Consider the following 18,141-nt stretch of genomic DNA (forward strand, 5'->3'; position numbering starts at 1 on the left):
TAAAATTCCCTGGGAAATGGCTAGTTGCTATCTTCCTATGTAAACATGAATTTACTTGTCTTTTTAATAAATTATCCCAACATGGTGAATATTTGTTTGTGCGCACTGTGGAATTTCTTTAAAATTTCTAAACTGCAAATAAAAATAGTTTCTGAATAACCAGAAGAGACCATATAGGAAATGAACAGAGAGCTGAATGAAAGAAAATATATCCTAATAATACAGCTCTCTAATTATCTCCCCTCTGTGGCCACAAAGAATGAAAGAGGAATTCCAAGTCTTTGTGAGTAGCTAAAGTCATCCTCCAGACTGTGAACAAGCCTCCACAAGGTAAGACTACCAGTAGATACTGGCCACCAGGCTCGCCATTGTATCACTGTCTTTATCATCTAAAAAAATTTAAATCTTTTTGAAATACATGAAACTTAGATTCCAATTCTAGTTTTATCTGTTAACAATGTGTGACTTTAGGGAAATTAATGAGATGTTTTGAGCCTTAGTTCTTCAAATGAACATGAGAATTACTGTTCTTGTTAATGTGAATAATAAATGTGATACATTAAAATGTGAGTGAATGATTGCAATCCACTATGGGACTTTTGAGCACTTGAGTGATATAATCAGAACAAGATTTAAAGAAAATCATTCAGGCTCCTTCAGGAGAACAAATTGTCTGAGTCCAGAATAAAAGTGGAGCGACTCGGCAGGAGGCTATTGCAGTGAGCCAAGAAGGAAACGGCGGAAGGGGAATAATCATATTTGTGTTACACTTCCCAAGTAAAGACAGTAGCATTATTTTTTAAGGTATCAGTAAGTCATACGAGAGCAACAAGGGAACAAATATCACTGTGAGATTTTCTGTCTGAGCAATTACATTGAAGGTGGTATCATTTCAAGAAATGGGGAACACTTTTTGTATTGTGGAAATTTTTAAATTTTGTGTTATATTTACTGAATTGATATCCCACTGCACATGTCCGAAATTGGAGACACTGTGTACAAAAATTGGAAAACAAGTGTAGAAGTAAATGCTAGAGACTCAGATTTGACTGTTTCAGCATTTACTGTTCAGGAAAAGGAGAAATATCCAACTAAAGGCCACATGAAGTAGGCCTCAGTGAGGTCTGAGACAATCTAGCACAGTGAACTTCTGTTCATAGTTTGAGATCCTCACCCTGTATATGTAAATTAGTTTAAGTGGTTTCAATATTACACTTTTGGACTTTATAAATTATGGACTTCTTTATGAACTCCTCTTCCTATCTTGTTCTTTTACTTTTCCCTTAAAATTCAGCTAAAACATTGCTTCCTCTGGGAACCTTCTCTGATTCTAGTTTGACTGATACATTCCTACTCCATGACTCAGCTGTGTGTGAACACCTTTACAGTGGCACTCATTACATGGGTCTGTCATATATCATATATGAAATCACCTTGTCATATATTACATCAATGAGGGTAGGGAACGATGCCTTATTGAACTTGGTAATTACAATGTCTGTGACACATTGGACATGAATAGATAGTCTATACACATTGTTTTAATTGAATGGATAAAAGAGATTAACCTTATAATGCATTTAAAGATTTTCCACCTGTTTTGTAGGTAAATTGCTTCTAATAATGTGACCTCAGCACCTATACAGACTAGATGGAACCAAGGAACAATGTAACTTATTTCATCCTCCTGGGCCTCACACAGAATCCAAAGGAGCAGAAGGTCCTTTTTGTTATGTTCTTGCTCTTCTACATTTTGACCTTGTTGGGCAACCTGCTCATTGTTGTGACTATAAGTGTTAGTAAGACCCTGAAGTCACCAATGTACTTTTTTCTTGCCAGTTTATCACTTATAGATCTAATTTATTCCTCTTCTATTTCCCCTAGATTGATTTCAGACTTGTTCTTTGGGGAAAACACAATATCCTTTGAATCTTGCATGACTTATCTGTTTATAGAACACTTTTTTGGTGGATCAGAGATCTCCCTTCTGCTGGTGATGGCCTATGACCGCTATGTGGCCATCTGTAGGCCCTTGCATTATTTGGTTATCATAGGCCAAGGGTATGTGTTGTGCTGCTGGTGGTGTCCTGGGTTGGAGGATTTCTGCACTCAACTATACAAGTTAGCACTATTTATGGGCTCCCATTCTGTGGCCCCAATGTCATTGATCACTTTACATGTGACATGTATCCCTTATTGGAACTGGTCTGCACTGACACCTATGTCATTGGCATCTTAGTGGTGGCCAACGGAGGACTGATGTGCAGTATTGTGTTTCTGCTCTTACTCATCTCTTATGGAGTCATCTTGCGCTCTCTAAAGAACATTAGCCAGGAAGGCAGGCAGAAAGCCCTCCAGACCTGTGCTTCCCACATCACTGTGGTTGTCTTCTTCTTTGTCCCCTGTATTTTCATGTATGCAAGACCTGTTAAGACCTTCCCAATTGACAGATCATTAAGTGTGTTTTATGCAGTCATCACCCCTAGGCTGAACCCATTAATCTACAGTCTAAGAAATTCTGAGATGACTAGTGCTATGAAGAAGCTCTGGAGAACAAAAAGCAGATCAAGAATGAAATAAGTTCATTATCAATCATGAGGAAACTCATTTAACTTTGGAGCCAATCTCTCCAAATGTAAAATTCTTCATAAATCTAATGTGACTTTCCTTTTCTCTAAAGGAATTACAGTAATTATATTAAAACATGAATTATATGTTCATACAATCTTTGACAATTTTCCTTTTAGAATATAAACTGTATAATGTCTCACTGTACCTAGGAAAGTGGGATGCAATTACATTAAGGAATCTATAAATAATATGTGATTAATTAATTAATGGAACTTTTATAGTTATACTAATTTTAAATTAATTCCTTCATCTACATTTATAAGTTTTTCATCTTTAGTTTTATTTTACATCAGAGTCTTATCTTTTATCTTCATTTTTATTGTACTAGTTAAATTATTTAATGCTGTATAGACTATTGTCCAATTTCAGTTGCTTTATATATGAAAATCTTTTGTATATTTCAATTTTCAAAATAAACTTGAAACTATTTGGATAATAATAAATATTAGAATTGGAACCCATGAAAAATGAAATACTGTAGAACAGAACTCCTCTCCATCCCATAGCGTTGTCTCCCAGTTCTCCCAGTTGCAGCCGCTACTCTGTTCCTGAGATTATTCAAGTAGTAATCCTTGCAAATACAAGCAGACTTTCATGCCTGAGTGTGTTTATGTCTCTGTGTACAAATATTGCATTTTACTACTGAGGCTCCTGAAGATCTTTGTACCAGTCTATATAGATCTAACTCATTCTGGTTTCCTCATACTGTTTAACTTCCTTATATAGATTCACTCAAATTTAGGTGCTCAGTCCTCTTCAGGTTTTTCCTGTCTTTTTCTTGGGTAAATAATTCTGCTATGCCATGTTTTTGAAATTTTATAACTATCAGTCCTAGAGGTGAAATTTTTGAGTCAACTGGTTTATGTATTTAAAATGTTGGTGTTCACAGTTATTGTCAAAATGCCATCCATGAGCTTTTACTAAACTCACTTTTCCCTTCATTCTGGAAAATACCCGTTTGATGACATTCTCAAAAAATCAGTGCTTGGTAAACTTTGTGGAATTTGACAATCTCATTAAAGAAACTGTGTTTCACTTGTACACTTTAATTATAAATAAATAAATAAAATTAGAATTTGGACATCTATTGATGTGTTTAAGGTAATATGTATTTCTTTTTCATGAAATGCATATTAATGAATTTGATGTGTTTTATTTGATTGCTGACATTTCCCATACAGATTTTATGATTTAATTAAATACTAAGGAATTTATCCCACTTACTATATTGTGTGGAGTTATTGTTTTGCCAGCTTGTGATTTGTTTTTGATATATTTATACTGTGCAGAATGTTTTTGAACAAGTAGAAATAATACTGCATTTACATAATTAAATCTATCAATATTTTCTTTAGATATTGTCTTGCTTATAAAGAATTTTCCTATTTCAATGCCTATACTATTTTCCATTGTGGTTGCATCAATTCCAAACAAGACTGCACAAGGGGTCCAAAGTTTCTACATCTTTGACAGCACTACTTTTTTATAAGGAAATTACTTTCACTCACTAGGGTTCTGCTCTCATTATCTGATCATTTCCCAAAGGCTCCATTTCAAAATATTACCACTAAAATACTTCAGTGGTCAAGAAATTTTAATGCATGTTTATACTTACTAGGGATAGACTCCACTAAATATTCACATTCTTCAGAAGGTTCTTGAATTCCTAAATATTTGCATTTTATGATAAACTTTAAGGTTATTTTTCAAAGTTTGAAAACTTCCCATAAAATATATTAAGAATGTCATAGCACCACATATTTGTTTAAAGGAAAATGACATGTTTTAATATCTTGTTTTCTCTTTCTGAATTAATCATATATTGTGAAGAATTGACTGATGTCTCAAAAAATTTGCAAGTATTTCCACAGAGTGTAAGTAAAATTTGCCTTTTGGTTTTTTTTATTTAAACAGAGGACTCTCTGATGTAAATCTGATTAACACTTTTAATGAGTTGGTCAGAAAAGGTTTAGTGTCTTTTGCTAGCATTCTGAATTATAGCACAGTCCCCAAAGTCAGGGATATATGTCTTTATTTGAACATTCATAGAAACTGACACATTGTAACTGATGGTACTTCAGTTAAAAAATAAAATAAAAAAGTAGGAATAGATAATCTGAACAGACCAACCGCTAGAAGTGATACAGAACTAAAAATAAAAAAGTTCCCTGCAAATAAAAGTCCAGGACCAGATGGCTTCACTAAGGAAATCTACCAAGCATAGGAAGAAGAACTTATACTGAAACTTCCCAAAATCTCCCAGAAGGCTGAAAAGTAGGGGACACTCCCAAAGTCAATCTATGAAGCCATCATCACCCTGATATTAAAGCCAGACAAACACACTGCCAAAAAAGAAAATTAAAGGCCACTATCTTTGATAAATATAGATGCAAAAATTCTCACCAAAATATTAGAAAACAGAATCCAACAACACATAAAAATAGTGTACACTATGATCAAGTTAGATTCACCCCAGGGACACAAAGATGGCTCAACATATGCAAATCAATCAATAGACAGATGACTGGACAAAAATTACATGAGTATCTCAATAGATGCAGAAAAATGCATTTGATAAATTGAATATCCATTTATAATACAAACTCCTACTAAAGAGGTAGAGAGGGAACAGGTCTCAACATAATAAAAAGTATTTATTTTTTTAACATAACACTCATATGATGAAAAGTTGAAAGTCTTCCCACTAAAATCTGGAACAAGACAAGGATGCCCACTCTCACCACTTCTATTCAGCATAGTATAAGATGTCCTAGCTATAACCAGACTAGAAAAAAAATCTGAATTTTAGAATGGATTTTTCTTTTCCTTCAAAGAAAGTTTTGGGCATTTTGATAAAGGTTGCACTGAATCTGCAAATTAGTTTAAGTAGCATTGACATCTTAACAATATTAAAAATCTAGCTCATAATATCTTTTCATTTACATATGTCTTCTCTAATGTCTTTCAGTACATTTTGCAGCTTTCAGTGTACAAGCTTTTCATCTCCTTGCTTATGTTTACTCAAGTATTTTATTCTTATTGATGCTATTGTAAATGGATTTTCATAATTACCTCCCTGTGTTGTTCCTTGATAGTATAAAAATTTAATTTCCTTTCATGATAAAAAGTCTCATTATACTGGGTATAGAAAGACAGTATCTCAACATAATTAGGGTCTTACATGTGCATACCACACCACATATCATACTCTAGATTAAAGCTCAAAAGCTTTTACGTTAAAATCAGGAACAAGACATGAGTGCACACTGTCATTACTCTTTTGCAACATAGTACTGCAATAAAAATTCCTAGTAAAGTTTTAGTGTTTCTATGTGTAGACCTGTTCATCTCTGAAATGAGATACTTTTACTTAATTTTTATTTAATATTACTGTCTGTGACAGTGCTTCCACTGGTAGTCACTTCCTGTCCTTTCGATCTCAGGTTAAACATCACCTTATTAGAAAGGCCTTTTCTGGTTACATTTTTGAAAGTCAGCTAATTCCTCTTTTTTTCTATAAAAGTACTTTATTTTCTGTCTAATAAGAATGGCATTGGACTACAATTATTTTATTAAATTGTCCTTTCTTTATTGTCTGACTGCATTGTCAGTATGTAAAATCCATGCAGAAAAGAATTTTTATACGATTCTACTTCCCTGTGTTATTCATTACTTATTAATTCTCACCCATAGCACAGTTTGTGTATGAAAATAAGTACCCTAAATTTTTATAAAAAGCAATTCATAATTACAAAAATGATTAGAAATAATTTCTGATTTGTTGATAAAATTTGATATATTTGACCAAATATTAAGGCAGAATAAATCCAGTACTAAATAAAGGGAAAGTAAAACTTGCTATGGCAAGTGGCAATATATATGAAAAATTAATCTACATTGAATCAAAATGTTTGCTCTAATATTTTGTTTTTACTAGCAATAGTCTCAACATGATTCTCCAGCTGATTATTTTCTCTGTTTTCCATCTTTTTCACCCTAATTTCAAGATTACCTTGGTTAGACTTAAAGCAATACATAAAATTAAAAAAATAGCACAATAATATCTCAAAATCTCAAGTTCACTAATCTGGCTACACTGATATGATCGGATGAGAACTAAACAACTGAATGGTATTTTTAAAATTTTGAACTTAGTAGGAAAATAATTTACTTGAGATAAATTTCCCTGGGAAATGGCTAGTTGCTATCTTCCTATGTAAACATGAATTTACTTGTCTTTAATAAATTATCCCACATGGTGAACATCTGTTTCTTCATGATCACTGTGGAATTTCTTTAAAATTATCTACAGTGCAAATAAAGATAGTTTCTGAATAACCAGAAGAGACCATATAAGAAATGAACAGAGAGCTGAATGAAAGAAAATATATCCTAATAATACAGCTCTCTAATTATCTCCCATCTGTGGCCACAATGAATGAAAGAGGAATTCCAAGTCTTTGTGAGTAGCTTAAGTCATCCTCTGACTGTGAACAAGCCTCCACAAGGTAAGACTACCAGTAGATACTGCCCACCAGTCTCATCATTATATCACTGTCTTTATCATTTAAAAAAATTAAATCTTTTTGAAATACATGAAACTTAGATTCCAATTCCAGTTTTATCTGTTAACAATGTGTGACATTGGGGGAAATTAATGAGATGTTCTGAGCCTTAGTTCTTCAAGTGAAAATGGGATTTACTGTTCTTGCTAATGTGAATATTAAATGTGATAAAATGTGAGTGAATGATTGCAATCCACTGTGGGAGTTCTGAGCACTTGAGTGATATATTCAGAACAAGATTTAAAGAAAAGCATTCAGTCTCCTTCAGGAGAACAAATTGTCTGAGTCCAGAATAAAAGTGGAGCGACTTGGCAGGAGGCTATTGCAGTGAACCAAGAAGGAAATGGGGGAAAGGGAATAATCAAATTTGTGATATACTTTCCAAGTAAAGACAGTAGCATTTTTTTAAAAAAAGTCATCAATAAGTCATATGAGAGCAATAAGGGAGTGAATAATACTGTGAGATTTTCTGTCTGAGCAATTACATTGAAGGTGGTCCCATTTCATGAAATGGGTATCACCTTTAGTGTTGTGGAAAATTTAAAATTTTGTGTTATATTTACTAACTTGATATCCAACTGCAGAGGTCCAAAATTGGAGACACTGCATACAAAAATTGCAAAACAAGTGTAGAAGTAAAGGCTGGAGACCCCAATTTACGTGCTTCAGCATTTACTGTTCAGGAAAAGGAGAAATATCCAACTAAAGGCCACATGAAGTAGGCCTCAGTGAGTTCTGAAACAATCTAGGACAGTGAACTTCTGTTCACAGTTTGAGTTCCTCACCCTGTATATGTAAATTAGTTTAACTGGGTCTCAATATTACACCTATGTGACTTTATAAATTATGGACCTGATCATGAAATCCTCTTCCCATCTTTTCTTGTTCTTTCACTATTTCTTTAAAACTCAGCTAAACATTGCTTCCTCTGGGAACCTTCTCTGATTCTAGTTTGACTGATGCGTTCCTACCCCGTGACTCTTAGCTGTGTGTGAATATCCTTGTAGTGACACTTGTTACATGGGTGTGGAAGTGTCTGACCCCTTGTCATATATTATATCACTAAGGGTGGGGAATGATGCCCTATTGAACTTGGTAATTACAATGTCTATGACACATTGGACATGAATAGATACTCCATACATGTTGTTTTAATTGAATGGGTAAAAGAGATTAACCTTATAATGCATTTAAAGGTTTTCCACCTGTTTTGTAGGTAAACTGCTTCTAATAACGTGACCTCAGCACCTGTACAGACTAGATGGAACCAAGGAACAATGTAACTTATTTCATCCTCCTGGGCCTCACACAGAATCCAAAGGAGCAGAAGGTCCTTTTTGTTATGTTCTTGCTCTTCTACATTTGACCTTGCTGGGCAACCTACTCATAGTCGTGACAATAACAGTAAGCAAGACCGTGAACACATCGATGTACTTTATTCTTGCCAGCTTATCATTTATGGACATAGCTTATTCCTCTTCTATTTCCCCCCGATTGCTTTCAGACTTATTCTTTGGGGAAAATACCATATCCTTTGAATCTTGCATGACTTATTTGTCTATAGAGCACATTTTTGCTGGGTCAGAGGTCTTCCTTCTTGGTGATGGCTTATGACCGCTATGTGACCATCTGTAAGCCCTTGCATTAGGTGGTTATCATAGGCAAAGGGTGTGTGTTGTGCTGCTGGTGGTGTCCTGGGTTGGAGGTTTTCTGCACTCAGTAATTCAACTTGGCACTATTTATGGGCTCCCTTTCTGTGGCCCCAATGTCATTGATCACTTTACATGTGACATGTATCCCTTATTGGAACTGGTCTGCACTGACACCTATATCATTGGCATCTTAGTGGTGGCCAACGGAGGACTGATCTGCACTATTGTGTTTCTGCTCTTACTCATCTCTTATGGAGTCATCTTGCGCTCTCTAAAGAACCTGTCAGGAAGGGAGGTGGAAAGCCCTCCAGACCTGTGTTTCCCACATCACTGTGGTTGTCTGCTTCTTTGTCCCCTGTATTTTCATGTGTCAAGACCTGCTAAGACCTTTTCAATCAACAAATCTTCAAGCGTGTTTTATACAGTCATCACCCCTATGCTGAACCCATTAATCTACAGTTTAAGAAATTCTGAGATGATTAATGCTATGAAGAAGCTCTGGGGGAAAAATACAGGTAGATAAAGTATTAAATTAGTGCTGTATCCATCATGAAAGTGATGATTTAGCATTAAGTCCTGTCTCTTTGGAATGTAAAAACTTCATTAATCTGATGCAAACTTTTTGTTTCTTCAAATGATTTAGGATAATTATACTTGAAGAATAAACTATATGTTCATGCTATTAATAACAATTCCTTACTAGAATGTAAACTGTATGTTTTATCACTGTACCTAGAATAGTAGGATGCATTTATAGTAAGGTGTCAATAAATAATTTATAATGAATTAATGAAAATTTTATTGAGTTACACTAATTGTTAATTGTTTTACCTCTTTGAAAATTTAATTTTTGTATTGATGCATAGTATATTTACAATGCTGTGTTAATTTCTGTTGTACAGCATAATGATTCAGTTGTACATATAGATATTCCTTTTCATATTATTTTTCATTATAGGCAATTACAAAGTATTGAATATAGTTCCCTGTGCTATATAGTAGAACTTTGTTCCCTATCTATTTTATATATAGCAATTGTTAATTAATTTCTGCATTTACTCTTACTTTCTCATTCTTCATTTTATTTTTAGTCAGATTCTTATTTTTATAATCTTCATTCTCTATATTATATTAAATATTTAATGTTGCATAGACTATCTATTACATTTTATTTGCCTCATCTATGAAATTTTTAGAGTAATATTTTAATTTTAGAATGAAAATTATAAGTATGATGGAGAATAATAAATTTTAAGAATAGAATTTATGAAAAATGGAATAGTGTTGAATAAACCTCCAAACTATCCCAAACAAGTTTCTTCCAGTTCTTTCAGATACGATCACTATAGTTTTTTTCTAAGATTCTTCTAGAAATAATCTTTGCAAATCAAACATTTTTCATATATGTGTGTATATTTATGTTTCAGTGTATACATTTTGCTTTTTATCACTCAACCCCCTATAGGTCTTTATGTGCCAGTTTATATAAATGTAACTCATTCTAGTTTCTTCATACTGATTAAATTCTTCATAAAGCAGCACTGTAATTGATGTATCTGGTCCTCTTTATATTTTCCCCACTCTTTTTTGAAGTTAAATAATTCTGCAAAAGCATCTTTTTGAAATTTTTTAGTATGAATTCCTAGAAGTGAATTTCAGTCAATTGCTTTATGTATTTAAAATGTTGATGTTCATATTTATTGCCAAAATGCCATCTATTTGGCACCTATTTACATGTTAAAAACGATTTTATTCTTTTTCTATGAATTGCTTACTAATCAGTTTTACATGTTCTATTTGATTTGGTATGATGGTGATATTTTCTGTACTGATTTGGATGGTGTGGGTGTATTTGTAATATTTATTCTTCCAAATCATGAACATGGATATCTTTCCATTTACTTGTGTTTTCAATTTTTTTCATCAATGTATTTTATTTTTCAGTGTACAAATTTTCACCTCCTTGATCAAATTTTTCCTAAATATTTTATTCTTTTTGATGCTTCCGTAATGGGATTAGTTTCTTAATTTCTTTTTTGGGTAGTTTGATGTTAGTATATGTAAATGCAATGAATATTTGTATGTTGATATTGTATCCTGCAAACTTGAATTTTTTATTAGCTGTAACAGTTTTGTTGCAGTTTCTTGCATTTTCTATATGTAAGATCATGTCTACTATATAGTCTTTGAAATAAGACTTTTTGTTCTTAGTATCATGCATTTGAGATTTATGCATATTAATATGTTTATAAACATGATCCATTCATTTATTGCTGAGTAGTTTCCCATTTTATGAGTGTATCACAGTTAATTTAGCTTTTTCTCAATTAAGAGATATTTTGGTTGTTTGCAGTTATTTGAAATTCTGAATAAACTGCTATGAATATTCACATATAGTTTCTGACAGAACAAGGAAACAAACAAGGGAAACTTTAAAATAACTATTTTCAGGACACCGGATATCAGAAACAACTGACAGTGTTCACTAAAAGATGGGAAACAAGCTGAGCTCTAAGATCTTTCCACTTCATTAGGCTGGGGAAAGATTTGCCCAGAGAGATTAGAGAGAAGGTGGCTTGGTCCTCACACTGGGCCAGGAATATTGCCTGTTCTCACCAGCTGAAAACCCTCATGGTTCAGAAAGGCCAGGGCACTGAGTTGAATACTTAAGAAGATCTTGCATCAGGAGTGGGTCATGATTAGGCTTAGGCTGAGAACATCTCAAGATCTGCCTCAAAAACCATAATAGCAAGAAAAAAAATCCACAAGAAAACTTCCAAAAGAATCAAACTAAATACTAAATACTGTGCTCAGAATTTTGTGTCTTTGTTAATGTGAGATGTTAATTGAATTGTTTTCTTTATGATACCCTTACCCTTGTTTCAGTCTGGTATGAGGGTTATGGGTACATAAAATGCATTAGGAATTATGTTAATTCCTCCCCTCTGTGAAAGTGTTTATGTAAGATTGGTGCTGTTTCTTGATTAGTTGGTGTATAGAACTCAATGATTCAAGCTATATGGGAATGAAATTTTGTTTTGGAAATGGTGAGATTCTAAAGAACCAATTTATTTAAGTATTTAATTATTTCAGCTTTTAATTATTTTTCTCTGTGTGTTTAGAAAGTTGTGTTTTTTTTTTTTTAATAGCAGTGGTCCACTTTCTTTTGGCAAGTATACTGTCATAAATTCCCTTATCATATTTTGTTATCTTTTTAAGATCTATAGAATCTGCAGTGATGACTTTCTTTTGTGTTGTTTCTGATAATCTGTTCTTTCTCTTATTTTTTCTTAATCCATTTTGCTACGTTCTTATCAAGGTTATTAAACTTTCAAAGAACCAATTCCTGGTCTTAAATATATTCTTTATTTTCTATTAACTTCTGTTTCAATGACTGCTGTCTTCTATCTGCTATTTCCTTTCTGCAGGGTTCTCAGTGTTTTATTTTAATGTTCCTTTTCTAGCTTCTTGAGACAGAAGCTTAGTTCATTCCTTGTAATATTTCTTGTTTTCTAATATTTGCATTTAAGCTATAAATTTCTCTCTAAGCACTCCTTTTACTGCATCCAGTTGATTTATATATAATAAAATGTTATATTACATACAATTTTCTATGCATATATATATTTCATAGATACCTTTCACATACATTTGTATCACCATCTTTGTCTTGAAAATGTACCTATCAAAATGTTCATGGTTAATTTAGATGAATTTTGCTTAATTTGTAATTATTTGGAAACATTTTTGTTATCCATTTCTAGTAGAATTACATTATTGTAAAATATTTATGTAACAAATATATGTATATATACCTATAAATATTTGTGCTCTATAATTTAAGTCCTTGGAAATATGTCATGGCCTAGTGTACTGCCTACTTTGTTGAGTGCCCTGTGAGATATTTGAGATGAACTGAATAGTCCCACAAATGTCTTCTTCCCCTGTTTCCACACTAACACAGATTCTATCAAATTGCCTGTCTGAAAATATGTGACAAAGTATGTGACAAATTTTATCTGTATTTGAAACAGACTTCAAACAATTTATTCTGAAATTAGCATTCATAATGTTTTGGAAATTAGTTCAGCTATCATCTTCAAAGACAAAGCTTAAATTTTAACAGATTTGTCTACAAGAAAGTTTTTACAATTTTTCTTTTCCCTGCCAATTCTGGACTTTTCCCTCTTGGTGACATGACTTCATTTTTTAAGTACTTTTTCCCAGAGGACATGGCTCTGTAAATTCTGTTCTGCATGGTGATTACCTGGTTGGCATCTCTGGAGATAAAGAGTCACCATCAAAATTATGATTAAGGTCCCATTGAATTTAATTAGACAAGAATCACCCATGGAAATACACCAACTGAAAGGCTTTATAACATGTACAGTAGTTCAAATGTAGATAAAGTGTTTACAGACCTTTGCCCTTACCTCACAGGACCAAATTTCATAAACTGAAATGATGGACTCAAAATATAGTGAAGTTTGTATATGAAATTATTCTCCATCCTTCAGGAAACTCAAAGCTCAACAATGCTCGATGAAGGCAGGAGAGTATAACTGATTGAGACTCAAAATACTGGAAAGACTTTCACTATTTCAATTTCTTCGGTATAAAAGACAAAGAGCAAAATTTATATGTAAACAATTCATACACAGTTTATAGTATTCTCTCCAATCAAAAGGTTTAATTACATTTGTTAGTGATTCAAACATATCCTGCAAACAGTCAATATTTTGGTTCTCTGTTAACAATCAGATTCAGATTTCTTTTGTAATGGGCCATTAATATTCACTTTGAAAATCCCAACTTTTGGAAAAGGAATGTTTTTCTGAATGACTTAGTTGAAACAGATTTCCTGCCAGCATGGAATGAGTTGGTCACATGGAAACAGTTTAAGGTCTAGGGATGCTGCATGCATCTTGCACTCCGTGTCCTCAGAGATGGCATCAGTGAGTGAAGAGCAAGGGAGAAGACAGAGGAGCCCAGAACATGGATTGAATGGCTGTCTCCTTATGCAGGTAACCCAGCAAGGATATTTACACACAAGATTCTGAACTAGGCTTTACATTTTGCAAGACTACAATGGTGGTGTGAGAATTCACTCTTCTAGAAGCTCTCTTTTGTCATTCTCACAATCAGTCGTGTTAGCTCTCCTCTGTGATTACTGACATATGAGGAGGTTGATTCTATCTGACCTTGCTCTTTTTGGATATTTTTGAGTTACAATGATCTGGGATAAATTGACCTATAACATAAACTAGTCTTAGGAACTAATTTCAAGTGTAATTAATTGGGGATATTTTCATGGGCAGATATTTATAAATCCGCTGATATTCTGAATTAATACGTACTCTACACATTGCTTATTAATCTGTTAAAAATTAAAAGATAATGTAGCATCTGTAGACCTTGATTAAATTGCTTTCAAGAACATGAGGTGATACAGTAGTAAGCAAACTGTTACTTCAATTGTCACTTTTCTGTTCCATTTGAGCTTCAGTGTACTAGTATGTTAGTGGCCATTGAGATATACTCTTCCCTCAATTTTTAAAATATATCTTAAATTTCTTTTATATTTAATTTATATTTTTATTTGTTAATTTCTTAGAGATCTTTGTCTATTTTAGATATTACCTCTGTGTAAATCCTGCACAATGTAAATCTTTCTCCAAACTACTTTTACGTATTTAGATTGTGCTATCTAAATTTACTAAATCCTTAAATTTTTTTTTGAAATTGTTAAATATATCTCTTAGGAATTTCAATGATTGGTTAAGAAGATTCTCCCATCCATAGAGATGAAAAAGTTATCTACTTAATATGTGAAAAGTAAAATAAAGTAAACCTTTCTTTAATATTTTCTTAAAATTTAATCCATTTTAATTTTTGTATAAGGTATTAGCTATATGTACAACTATATTACCCTCCAGATAGAAAGCAAATTATGACAATTCAGTTATTAATAATGTGTTCTTTCCCCTCACATGTCTCTTAATTACTTGCCTCTCCATTGGTCTGAAAGATTTTTGAGGTTAGGGATGAGGCTTTAATCAGCCTTATGTGATAAATCTGAAAGTACTGGAACATAAACCATATTGCTTATTTGCTGAAAGAATAAACAAGTTATCTGAAAACTTCAGGAAATCACTAGTAATAATATTTATAGGTAATTTTGTCCTGAACTCTGAAATAAGACATACAGAAGACTCTATGGACCAAAGGAGGAATGTGACTGAGTTTGTCCTCTTGGGGCTCACTCAAAGCCCCCAGGGTCAGAAAATATTATTTGCTGTGTTCTTGCTCATCTACATTGTGACAATGGTGGGCAACCTACTCATTGTCGTGACTGTGGTGGTCAGTCCAACCCTGGGTTCCCCTATGTACTTCTTTCTTGGTTATTTATCATTCATGGATGCTCTTTATTCTAATACAATCACCCCAAATATGATTATACACTTACTCAGTAAGAAGAAAGCCATTTCATTCCAAGCCTGCATGATCCAGCTTTTTATAGAGCACTTATTTGGTGGTGCTGAGATTTGCCTCCTGGTCGCCATGGCTTATGACCGCTATGTGGCCATCTGCAAACCTTTACATTATTCCACAATCATGAATAAGAGAGTATGTGTTCTGCTGCTGCTATTGGCCTGTGTTGGTGGGTTTTTACATGCTGTAGCTCATCCTTTCTTTGTTTATAACCTTCCCTTCTGTGGTCCCAATGTCATTGACCACTTTGTCTGTGACATGTACCCCTTGTTAAAACTTGCCTGCACTGACACCTACGTTATTGGCCTCACTGTGGTTGCCAATGATGGGGCAATCTGTGTGGTCATCTTTATGCTCTTACTCATCTCCTATGGGGTCATCCTGCACTCCCTGAAGAATCTTAGCCCAAAAGGGAGATGCAAAGCCTTGTCCACCTGTGCCTCCCACATTACTGTGGTTGTCCTCTTTTTTGTCCCATGTATCTTTATGTATGTGAGACCTCCTTCTACCTTACCCATTGATAAATGCTTGACAGTGTTTTATACTATTATCACCCCTATGTTGAACCCTCTAATCTATACTCTGAGAAATGGAGAGATGAAAAATGCCATGAAAAAGCTCTGGGCAAGGGTACGAAAATGAGGTAGCAGGGACATATATATTATCACCTATTTTTAGTAAAGAATTTGTTCATTCCAGTAGAAGTCATGTGTGATTTTTAACTGTAGTAAATTTCTCCTCAGGTTTAATAACTTGGGCTTGATGAAAAATATTTATTATGTGAATACTTCCAATGATTATTATATACTTTTAATAATTTCATAATTTTCTAGTTATAGATATGTATATATATAGTTTGAAATATATTTTTAAGATCTTCACAGTTTCCCAGGATAATATATATAGTTTTTAGGTATAAAATGTCTCTCGAGGATATACATTTATGTTCTATATGATGAATTAAGCAATAGTTAATAGTGTAGATTTATTTTAGTTAGTGGAAGATTTTCTCTTGTTAGTCTCTTAAATAATGTAAACATTCTCATAATTAGTAGGACTGATTACAATTTTCAGAAAATAATAGAGGTATGACATAAACAATTTATTCACTCCATTCCACACAAAGACAGCCCATATTAATATTGAAGTATATATTTTAATTTTTTATCTGTGAGACACTTTGCATATATTATTTTGTTTATATTGCTTAGAATGTTAACATTGAAGAAGAGTGATGTTTCAGTTGTAATACTATCATAAGGTGGCTAAGTTTGTAAAATTCATTCAAATGAACAAGGTGTTTATGTAGAAAAATCATCAAATCTTACTTCTTTTCCCAGGTAGGTAATCATATTATCTCCTCAAGTGGTGTAGCTTTGTTTGGATTTATATTTTCATAACAATGATCCATTAGTCTTCCCAATAGTTTAGAATATCTGGTAATACATCTGCTCTTTTCAATATTCCCAGCTCCTTTTTTGCTTATTGTGATTCATAGCCTTCTATAGAAGTACAGGCTCTGCCTTTCATCTGTAAATGTAGCATAAAACATAATCTACAAACTTCAAACATGAACTACAGAACTCGACACCAGGTGTTTTAGATGGTATCATTGTTAAAATAAATGCTGACTATATATGACAATCTTATCTCTCTTATTAATGAAATACAGATTACTAGGCAATCAAGAAATCAGAATATACTGTTTTATTTGACATATCATTCATGAAATAGTTTCTTTCTTTGAATCAGGGTTGAAATAAAACATTATCTGCCTCTAAGTAGTCAGAAGCATTTGATCAAAGAAATGTACTATTCTGCCTCCATTGTTTAATCTTGATATGAGGGGTGAAGTCTTTGAATCAATAGGTACTGATCACTAGTAAATCACACTGTGTGAGAAACTTCATATCCTGACTTTTATCCCTGTTAAATGGATATTTCTTATATTATCTCAAAGTCTTCTCAGCTACAATGCTATTTACCAAAAATACCAAGCATTTGAGTTTATCGGATTCTATGTATTTTTTTCCTCCACTTTGAATGTTGCTCTAGACTGAGAGTTGTGTCCCTCTTCAAAACCAGAAGTTAAATCCTTTAGAATGTGATGGTGCTTGGATGTGGGCCCTTTAGGAAATGATTAGATCATGAAGATGGAGTCCTTATGATTGGAATGGATGCTCTTTTATAGAGACCCCAACACCCATGACTCTCCTGCCATATGAGGATGCAGCAAAATGATGGTTGTCTATCAACAGGGAAGGGACCTTATCAGATATGAAATCTGCTGGCACCTTAACCTTGGACTCCTGATCCTCCAAACTGGTGAAAATAAATGTTTATTATTTCACCACCCAGTCTATGTTATTCTTTATTAGTAGCCAAATGGACCAAGTCAGATGTTTAATTTTCAAATTTGTGTAGTTATTTCAATTGATGAGCTGAAAGTCTTTATTAATTGTGTCTGTTCATTGGTCTATAACCTCCTTGAAGTCACGGACTTTTAAAATTGTCTTTGTTTTCTCTGTTTCTTGAATAATATAGGGAACCCAGAATCCACTCTATAGATTTTGTCAATTACTTGAATTCTTGGCCTACTGAAGTGAATATTTTTTCTGACAAATTTTGATTAACCTATTCTACATTAAAGATATAATATATAATATTGCTATAAATATTTACTTGATATTTACTATATATACTTAAAATTATTATACCTTTCATGTTATAATTATCGATGTTTTTATATAAGTATTTTATTTTAATATTCTTTTACTTTTTGATTTTTTTCTATCACATCA

General features: G+C 33.1%; 1 protein-coding gene and 2 pseudogenes across 1 annotated transcript; all 3 read left to right on the forward strand.

Annotated features, from left to right (window-relative positions):
- The first annotated feature begins 1,593 nt into the window (after window positions 1–1,593).
- Window positions 1,594–2,580, forward strand: LOC116666379 (annotated as a pseudogene).
- A 6,161-nt stretch (window positions 2,581–8,741) lies between these two features.
- On the forward strand, window positions 8,742–9,371 carry LOC116666655 (annotated as a pseudogene).
- A 5,691-nt stretch (window positions 9,372–15,062) lies between these two features.
- On the forward strand, window positions 15,063–15,982 carry LOC102505771 (olfactory receptor 4A47). Its single transcript, XM_032488685.1, has one exon. The coding sequence runs from the start codon at window positions 15,065–15,067 to the stop codon at window positions 15,980–15,982; it is 918 nt and encodes a 305-aa protein (XP_032344576.1). The 5' UTR covers window positions 15,063–15,064.
- The last annotated feature ends 2,159 nt before the right edge of the window (window positions 15,983–18,141 follow it).

The sequence above is a fragment of the Camelus ferus genome, chromosome 10 (assembly GCF_009834535.1).
Source record: "Camelus ferus isolate YT-003-E chromosome 10, BCGSAC_Cfer_1.0, whole genome shotgun sequence".
Taxonomy (NCBI): Eukaryota; Metazoa; Chordata; class Mammalia; order Artiodactyla; family Camelidae; genus Camelus; species Camelus ferus.